This window comes from Alnus glutinosa, chromosome 6 (genome assembly GCF_958979055.1).
Source record: "Alnus glutinosa chromosome 6, dhAlnGlut1.1, whole genome shotgun sequence".
NCBI classification, from domain to species: Eukaryota; Viridiplantae; Streptophyta; class Magnoliopsida; order Fagales; family Betulaceae; genus Alnus; species Alnus glutinosa.
In genome coordinates, this window is record NC_084891.1 from 21,239,339 (window position 1) to 21,249,408 (window position 10,070).

General features: G+C 38.8%; 1 protein-coding gene across 1 annotated transcript; it reads left to right on the top strand.

The window, feature by feature from the left end:
• The first annotated feature begins 3,525 nt into the window (after positions 1-3,525).
• LOC133870103 (probable 1-deoxy-D-xylulose-5-phosphate synthase 2, chloroplastic) lies at positions 3,526-8,171 on the top strand. The gene is made up of 10 exons (XM_062307152.1): positions 3,526-3,785; positions 4,032-4,220; positions 4,488-4,652; positions 4,873-5,023; positions 5,126-5,397; positions 5,706-5,979; positions 6,071-6,378; positions 6,773-7,054; positions 7,461-7,745; positions 7,855-8,171. Exons 1-10 carry the CDS (start codon positions 3,669-3,671, stop codon positions 8,005-8,007), a joined length of 2,196 nt encoding a protein of 731 aa, XP_062163136.1. The 5' UTR covers positions 3,526-3,668; the 3' UTR covers positions 8,008-8,171.
• The last annotated feature ends 1,899 nt before the right edge of the window (positions 8,172-10,070 follow it).

Sequence of the window (10,070 nt, forward strand, 5' to 3'; positions counted from 1 at the left end):
TTAACCGACTTAACCGACCACCTATTAATTGCTTTACTGACTTAACCGGCCGCTTATTAACCGCTTTACCGACTTAACCGACCGCTTAACCGAAATAAATTCACTAACTGCATTCCGACAAAAGTCGGTTAACCGACTTAACCGCCTACTGAACCGATGCCCACTCCTAAATTATCACTACAAAAAAAAAGGTGTTTTGAGCCCTTTTTTTAAAGCCGTTTTAAAGCCTTAAGACGGCTCAAAACATTTTGAGCCGTTTTCAAAATGGCTCAACATATAGCATATTAAAATCTCGTTTTGAGCCGGTTTGAATTAAAACAACTCTAATTTGAGCCGTTTTAATTAAAAAGGCTCAAACCAGTTTAAGCCGTTCTTTTAAAACGGCTCCAATTAGTTAGAGACGTTTTGTCAAAAACGGCTCAAACCAGTTTGAGCCGTTTTGGTAAAAGCGGTTCAAACAGATTTGAGCCGTTTTGGACCAAAACGACTCTAACTAATTGGAGCCGTTTGGGAAGAATCTAAGTGTGATCAATCATGGTACGATCAATGTGATCGATTGTGGTAGGATTTAAGTGTGATCAATCGTGGTACGATCAATGTGATCTATCGTGGTACGATCTATGCGATCGATTGTGGTAGGATCATGTGATCGATCGTGGTATAATCTAAGTGTGATCAATCGTGGTACGATTTGATTGTGATCGATCGTGGTACGATCAATGTGATGGATCGTGGTACGATCAATGTGATCGATTGTGGTACGATCTATGTGATCGGTCGTGGTACGATCAATGTGATAGGTCGTGGTATAATCTATGTGATGGAACATGGTACGATCTATGTGATCCATCGTGGTATGATCATGTTCCATCGTACGATCTATGTGATCGATTGTGGTATGATCATGTGTGATTGATCGTTTTGATCAAAACGACTCAAAATTATTTCAAGCCGTTCTAACCAAAACAGCTCAAAATTATTTAGAGCCATTTTAACAAAGCGGCTCTAATTTGAGCCGTTTTAAGTAAAACGGCTCTAATTAGAGCCCTTTTAACCAAAACGGTTCAAAATTATTTAGAGCCCTTTTAAAAAAAACAGCTCTAACTCAAATTAGAGCCGTTTTAGTTAAAACCGACTCTAATTAGAGCCATTTTGTTAAAACGACTCCAACAAAAACAACTCAAAAAGCCATTTTTTTGTAGTGTATATATGAAATAATTCGAATTCACCTAAAATTAATTTACTATTCAAATTTAACTAGCTTGATTACCAACTTAAATTTCTTTAATAGAGAGTGGCATAATATAATAGAATAATTAGAAGATATCATGGGTCCCCTGGTCAATCAATATCAAGATAAATTAATCAACCATTTAATAAATGGCAATCTCATGCAAAACGTGCAGAATCTAAGCTCCCCAAGCTCGAAGATGAGCCAAAAAAACACGATTTAAAAAGAAAAGATAGGGACCTTTTGGAGACCAAAAAACGTGGTTAAAACCCAAAAAAATGCTGGCGAAAAATTGCCACCACTTTTTAATTGGACAGAAGTTAGCTACAAATTCCTACAAATCAGTTTAATAAATTATCAAGTATTTTTAAAGCATACGAGAAGAAGCACATATTATTTTAATAGTCTTTACTTTTCACATTTTTTTTATTAAAAAAACATGCGAAGAACACATGCCTCTTTATTATATTAGTTTGTATTTAATTTCTTTTTAATTTGCATTTTTAAGAACGTTTTGTGTGACCGCCGACAAAGATGTGTAACAGCTGTTACAGCTCGATCTCTTTCGTAAAATGTTAAATGTAATCAATACAAATTGTCTCCAAATAATTACAAGCAATTGTACAACAAAATGTTAATTAAAAGTAGAGTATCAAATAAGAAATATCAATACACATTTTCAGCTGCTACTTAATTATTTCAGTTAGCACCTGCATCTTCACTCTCATCATGATCATTATCTGCAATTAACGACAATAATATGAGCCACTGAATTTACAATAATATGAGTCACTCACCAATCAAAAGTTAAAAAATTAACGTATATATTTATCCAAACTGAATATCAAAGGTACGTAACAAGGCAGCAGAAACATACCAAATTTTGTTTTCAGCTCAGCAAGAGACTCACAACCCAGTGACATAACTTCATTTGATCGATATTATCTATGCTAAGGATGTAAATAAACCGGTCCGTTCGACAACCCGCTCGATATCCACTCAGTTTAGCCCGATCCGAACTTAAGCTCGATACTGTAAAAACTCGCTCGTTACTGTAGAAACCCGCTTGATAAGTAAGTGATACATACCCGACTCGCTCGGCTGAACAAGCTCAGCTCGTTTACAGCTGACTGGATCGCTCGCCCGGCTCGTTTGTTCGTTCATATCTCTTATATATTATTAAAAATAAGTTATATAAATTTAAGCATGTATATTAGTAATTAAGTAATATATGTTACTTAATATTTATGTGTGTGTATATATTAGTTAACATACTAGCTAGTTAGTTCATAAACTAACATATTATCTAGATTATTAACATATACTAAGTAAATGTAATTAACTATATGTTACTTGATATTTTTTTATATATTATATATATATATATATATACACACACACACACACACACAATAAGTATATAGTATATTAGCTAAGTAAATATTGTATTACATATTAATTATAATACTTTGATAATAGAATTTAGTATGTTAAACTAACATATTAAGTTATTAATAGTTAGTATGGAGGTTGTTCATAAACTCGGGCTTGAACTCCGCTTTGATCACACATTAAAAAATTTAATAGCATACCTCGAGCTCTAGTTGAGCTGAGTATGTCGAGTAACCCGGCTTGAGCTTGTGCTCGAGCTTGCCCGAGTTTTAAACGAGCCGAGCTTGAACACGCATTTTATAGCTCAGCTCGAATTCGAGATTGACTATTTAACCTCGACTTATAAACGAGCCAGTCTTGAAATCTTAAAATTCGACTCGACTCCATTACATCCCTAATCTTTGCCATATATATATAAAAGATGAAAGGCAGTCAAGCAGATGATTTCTTAGGACATCAGTGATAGGTCCTACTCTTAACCCCATGCTGACTTCAACTAAATGGAAACTTATCCGCTGCATGTCTATTGTTATTTTCATATTCTTCATGGATATAAGACTATATATGTTAACCTTACCTCGATTCATTTAATCAAACGGTTTAGGCCGTTCAACTCCAACCCCATAATTTTGTATTGCTTTTGTACCATATTCCCACGTCCTTGTCAAAGTTGCACAATTGGACTTGCAAATATATATTGATTGTGGGCTTCCATGTGAATACATGAGCAAAATATAGGAAGGGAAATCTGACTAATAATTAAGCTGATGTGAGGGAGGAGCGAGGAGCATGACATATATTTATAAGTGCGAGAAATGGGCTCTCGAAATTTCCTCGTTCCAACGTATGAGACCCCACTTTCCACACACAACTTTTCCTATAAAACCCGCTTAGCATTTGCTCATTTCCAAAGCTCTCGATCTCTCCCTTTTCCCACTACAACAAAAGTCCGTCAGACCACACCACCACTGCTTCTCCCTGCTTAATTACCTTTTCGTCCAAGTCTTTGCTCCGATCCTCAACATTTCTCTCACACACAGAAACCATGGCTTCTTCTGTTCTTAGAACCAGTTTTGTTCCATCTCTCTATTCTCTGGATGCGCCATCTTTTCCAAGCTCGCTAGCTTTAACCACCACTCCTCCTCTCCCCAGGGAACGCAAGGTCTCTCTCTCTCTCTCTCTCTCTCTCAAAGTAAATTTGTAATTTGATTTTCATGGGAAACAATGGTCGCTCTCCAGAATTTTGTTTGACAACACTTTTTAAGACAGTTTTGTTTTGTTTAGATATTAACTTTCGTGTCGCAGTTAAAACCAAAGTAAAAAAATACCCTTTACAAAGTTTTACCTGTTTTGTCTTTTTACATAAGTGGTAGATCAGCATGATTTGACAGTATGTTTCATTTTTCAGTTCAATAGAGTGGTAGTTGCTCAGGACAATAATGCTAGCGACGACCAGAGAACCCCGGTGAACAGAGGCCACATAATAAGGCAGAATGGACAGCCCACAAAGTACCTTAATTTCTCAGGAGAGAAGCCCTCCACTCCAATCCTTGACACCGTAAACTACCCTATGCACATGAAAAACCTTTCCCTTGAGGTAAAAGTCTTCAAAATTGGACAACGAAATTTATCATTATTACACTATACTACACTTTTTAAGATAAGGATTCACATTAATTACCCGTATCTGTTGAAATAAATTTTGGATTGTCTAGCCATTTATCCAGATAGATGCGTTCCGTACCGAATACCAAGTCTCTCACATTACTTTGACAAAATTGCTAACAATTCGGATAATTACTGTGAATTCAAATCCTTTTTAAGGCTTCGTAATTGATGTTTGAGCAATTAATTGTTATTTTAGGAACTCGATGTGTTAGCCAATGAGATCCGAGAAGAAGTTGTTTATACAGTTTCAAAGACAGGGGGACACCTAAGTTCAAGCCTAGGGGTGGCTGAGTTAACAGTTGCACTTCACCATGTATTCAACAGTCCTGAAGATAAGATTATATGGGATGTTGGGCATCAGGTAAACACCAATATTTTTCATTTTCTCCTCCTTTTTTCTTCCTGGTCTTATATATATATATATATATATATAAATTAGTTTCCAGTTATGAAAAAACAAAAAAAGGTGTCTGTAATTTCAAGCTCTTGACGCCATCATCATCAGTGTTTCTATTAATGTCATTTCTCTTGGATCAACAGAAGTTCTTGCTTATTAATTGGATTAATTTGGGAATTTGCAGGCCTACCCGCATAAGATATTAACCGGCAGGAGATCGAGAATGCATACAATTAGGCAAACTTGTGGGCTTGCTGGCTTCCCCAAGAGGGATGAGAGTGTTTATGATGCCTTTGGAGCTGGCCATAGTTCAACTAGTATTTCTGCTGGCTTAGGTGCACCAAATTCTCAATTTTTTATTTTTTTTATTTTTTTTTATATTTTTCCATTAATTTACAAATCTTATTAACAACTTGTCTATGTACAATGCCTTTCAGGGATGGCAGTTGCTCGAGACTTGCTGGGGAAGAAGAACCACGTAATTTCGGTTATAGGCGATGGGGCCATGACAGCCGGCCAGGCATACGAGGCAATGAACAATGCCGGTTACCTTGACACAAATCTTATCATCATTTTGAACGACAATGAACAAGTTTCCTTGCCCACTGCAACTCTCGACGGCCCTGCTCCTCCCGTTGGAGCTCTAAGCAGATCCCTAACAAGGCTTCAAGCAAGTAGAAAGTTTCGCCAACTGCGTGAAGTTGCAAAGGTATAATCTCTCAACCTCCCGCTTACAGGTCGCAATTAGTATTCACCCGTCAGATTTGGATTGTGTTTAGATATGTGTACGAGGCTGTAGAGGTCAATCATAATTCGATCTATTTAATTCAAACCCGTTAATTTCGTGTTGAATTCGCAAGTCGCATAAAAAATTGTCCACCCCAGTGTCGTGTGTTGGAAATTGGACAGTTCAACTCTTTGTATGCCCATTCTCTTCGGTGGAAGAAGCACTTATTTCTCCTCTATCTTCACCATTATCTAGGACGAGCTAATAACTTTTTTGATCTACTTAAACAGGGCATCACAAAGCAAATTGGAGGCCAAGCGCACGGAATGGCTGCTAAAGTTGATACCTATATGAGAGGAATGGTGGGTGGCACTGGGGCATGTTTTTTTGAAGAACTTGGACTGTACTATATTGGTCCAGTAGATGGTCATAATGTAGAAGACCTTGTCCATATCATGAAGAAGGTCAAGGCCATGCCAGCTCCAGGACCTGTTCTTATCCATGTTATCACTGAGAAAGGAAAAGGCTATGCTCCAGCTGAAGTTGCATCTGATAAAATGCATGGTGAATATCATTCTTAGAACACACACAAAAATGTGACACGTTTCTTTTTTAGAATTGAACATGGTCTAACGGGTTTTTGTTTTATCTTTAGGTGTTGTGAAATTTGATCCCAAGTCAGGGAAACAGCTGAAGACCCAATCGAGTACTCGCTCATACACCCAGTACTTTGCAGAGTCTTTGATTGCTGAAGCCGAGAGAGATGATAAAATTGTCGCCATTCATGCTGCAATGGGAGGAGGTACAGGACTTAATTTTTTCCAGAAGCAATTCCCGGATAGATGCTTCGATGTTGGAATAGCTGAGCAACATGCTGTTACCTTCGCTGCTGGCCTGGCTGCTGAAGGACTAAAGCCCTTCTGTACTATCTACTCTTCTTTTCTACAAAGGGGTTATGATCAGGTGAATTATAGTTATCCCTCAAACATTTGATTTTAACTTGCTTTTGCCATAATTCATCTGATTCGCCATATAATGCACGTTCAAAAAGTTGAATCATTTAGAACGTTTCCACTTATCACTCCAAGAAATTTGGTCATTAGCGACCAAACTATCGGCGGCGATTAGCAATCAGCTGTGACACTAAAGTCGTTGCTGATAACCTTTCTCAACGGAACAACTCCGACGGCGTCGTCGCTGAAAGTCAAATTTCTTGTAGTGTATAGTTCTTTCAGTAAACTACATGACTGACTCTGCAATTGATATGATTTTATAACTTCAAGTTTTGGACGGTTAATTTCAAAATACCAAGTAAATTCAATTGAAAAATTACTTAGTGTTTGTGGGTTTAATGCAGATTGCTCATGACGTAGACCTACAAAGGCTTCCAGTGAGATTTGCCATAGACAGGGCTGGCCTTGTGGGCGCAGATGGTCCAACCCATTGCGGGGCATTTGACACAACTTTCTTGGCTTGTTTGCCTAACATGGTGGTCATGGCTCCTTCAAACGAAACTGAACTGATGAACATGGTTGCCACAGCTGCCGCCATTGATGACAGGCCTAGCTGCTTTAGGTACCCCAGAGGAAGTGGCATTGGTTCTATTCTTCCACCAAATAACAAAGGGTCACCATTGGAGGTACTTAAATATAAGTCTCTTCCAATGTGTTAATGTTAGAAGTACACTAAATAGTTATGCTCTGTTTGCATAGATCAAGTATGAGAATGACATACCTCTATTGTGAGAGTACAAGTTTCTCTAGTGGATGCCCCAAGTACAGAAGAAAATATTGTTCTGTGCGTATAGAGAGACTAGTACCTCAACCCTATTTTTCACCAATTGACAGACTGAAGTCTAATGGGCTAACTCCACTTATATATAGGGTGAGAGTACAGGCTTTCTCATGTATCCACAAAAAATTGGCCCAACTAAATGGTTATATCAATCCTCACAAAAGAAAATAAAATTGCCCCATCTGCAAATTACAGTGTATGCTTCAAACATTCTTTTCTGAACTGTGCTAACTCAAAACTATGGAAAACAGGTTGGTAAGGGAAAGGTGCTAAAGGAGGGAAGTAGGGTGGCTATCTTGGGCTATGGCACAATAGTACAAAGCTGTATGGCAGCAGCAGAGCTGCTTCAAGGGGTTGGTATCTCAACAACTGTGGCTGATGCACGATTCTGCAAGCCTCTTGATGGAGATTTGATCAGACGTTTAGCTCAAGAGCATGAGGTCCTCATCACTGTCGAAGAAGGGTCTATCGGAGGATTCAGCTCCCATGTTTCCCAATTCTTGGGATTGAACGGATTACTTGATGGAAATCTCAAGGTAATTATCTTATGTTGTTTTAAGTGATCCCTCAATGCGTATCAGTTCTGTTGGTTAGAGATGACCAAAAAATCAGTGCTTAATTTTGGATTGTTTTCGGATTGTGCAGTGGAGGGCTATGACGCTCCCTGACAGATATATTGACCATGGTTCTCAGACCGACCAGATCGAAGCAGCAGGGCTTACTTCAAAGCATATAGCAGCCACTGTTTCGTCACTGATAGGGGAAAAGAGGGATGGCCTTCACCTTCTCAACGTATAGATGCAAAAGTTGTATCCTCGTACCTTATACATGTTAACCAAATCTATTAGCAATATGTCCACTTAAAGCATATATATGTGAATTAAAGATAGAAAGTACTCTCAAATAAATGCATTCCTTGTTGGAGTGAATATCAATAACAAATACACAGCAGAATTTTTCTATTTAATTTCTTTATGCAAATCAAATAGACAACAACAACTTCGACCACCAAAAAAAAAATCAATTCACAAGATGTTGCAGAAAATAAATTAAGCAACCTACAAGCAAGACACTGTAATTTTTGCGTGAAAAAACCCTCCAACGAGAAGGAAGAAACCACGGGGCCTAATGCAATTGAATCTTCCACCTGAAAAATAAGAGGAAAACGGTTTTGGATTACTTAACCAAAGCAGTGGTGTTTCATTTGTTGGGTGGGACCGTGGGATCATCCACATCATATGCGCAGCAGAAATAATCCGAGGGATCCATGCTTCAAGAATAAATGGTGTAGGTCATGCATTAAAATTAAATTACACAAAGAGTGCACTTACATGCATGGTCAAGTAAGCCACTGCTTAATTGGCTATAGGGCTTTTGATTTTTCTTTCTTCCTCCCTTGCTTATGTGAAACATGGCTAGGCTCTGGGATCTTTTGGAACTTCAAGTCTTTTCTTCAATAACTAAAAGTTACCAAAAGAGTAGGCCGGCTCTCAAACTGTTTCTCAACTCTTGAGAAAACTAGAATCCTATTGTGTGTTAACTCTTCACAACACTAATAGTATTCTATTGTGTATGTGACTGCATAAACTCTTGAGAACTCTATCTCTCATTTTTCTGAGTTGTGAATTGTGTCTATGCCTCGAGGGATCTCTTATTTATAGGTGTTATAAATATATTGGAGAGAGAGAGAGAGCGAGAGTATATAATGGACTACATTTTATTGAAATACTGTATAGAATGATATTACATAGGTCTCTATTTATAACGAAGCAATGAGTAGTGAGCAAGAAATCATAAACTGCATAAGGTAGGAAATAAACCCAAATAGAAAAAACAATAACTTAGAAAATATATAATATTCTTAACATCCCCCCTCAAATTCAAAGTGTAAGCTTGTGCTTGAAAAAAAGGAAAGGGAGCCAAACTTGGGCCGGAGCCCCGTTGAACCATGTTGACAAGGTTTGGCCCATGTATAGGCTAACCCGACGTTGAGCTGAGTTGAAGGATTGGGCAGTGTTTTGCCTATTTTGGCCGGCTTGGACAGCTATGCCAAAGAATCGGGTCTAATCTGATGGACCGAGTTGACAGGCTCGCCTATTCGGCCGAGCCTATTGAAACTTTAGTTGGTTGGTCTGGTCGACTGAACCATATTGAAAAAGGCTCGAACCAGATGGAACCAGATTGAAAAAGGCCTGAACCAAATGAAACCTAACTGAAAATGGCCTAAACCAAACTGACAAACACTTGAACCAGATGGAACGGGTGTAAAAAAGGCTTGAACTAGCTGAGAAAATGCCAGAATCGGTATGAAAGGGGCTGAACCAGCCTTGAAACCCACTGAACCGGCATGAAACACACTGAACCGGATAGAAAACAACTAAACCGGTAGTGAACCGGCATTGGAAGCTTTGGAACTAAGCTGAAACCCACTGAACCGGGTCTTTGGAGGCCTAAACCGGTTTGAACCAACATGTAAAATGGCTGACCTGGTCTCAGCTGGGCCGAATTGCTTGAAACCAAGTGAACCTGATTGAATAAGGCTGGAAACAAGATGAACCGGCCGAAAACCCAATCAAACTGTACAAGAACCCCGTGCACCGGGACGGTTTGACCCGAATAATTGGGTTGAACTTGGCCGAGCGGGTCTGAAACCCAGATTCAAACTGGTCTGTAATCCAGTTGGCCCGGTTTTGGATCAGATCCGGGAAGCGTGAGTGAAGCACGTGTGGCACAGGGATAGATGCACGAAAACTTTAGTCGGCACGTGGAGGGTTAGAGAGGCGCGTGTAAGTGCGTGCATGCTACGATTGACCGGAGCAACAGAACCTTCTGGACACGTATGGATGTGTATGGAGCCTCGT

What these genes read in the sequence shown, in the direction of transcription:
- LOC133870103 (XM_062307152.1), top strand. Translation starts at nt 3,669, where the DNA reads ATGGCTTCTTCTGTTCTTAGAACCAGTTTTGTTCCATCTCTCTATTCT. An exon ending in AACTGCGTGAAGTTGCAAAG is followed by an intron (nt 5,398 to 5,705) that starts GTATAATCTCTC and finishes CTACTTAAACAG; the next exon opens with GGCATCACAAAGCAAATTGG. An exon ending in ACAAAGGGTCACCATTGGAG is followed by an intron (nt 7,055 to 7,460) that starts GTACTTAAATAT and finishes TATGGAAAACAG; the next exon opens with GTTGGTAAGGGAAAGGTGCT.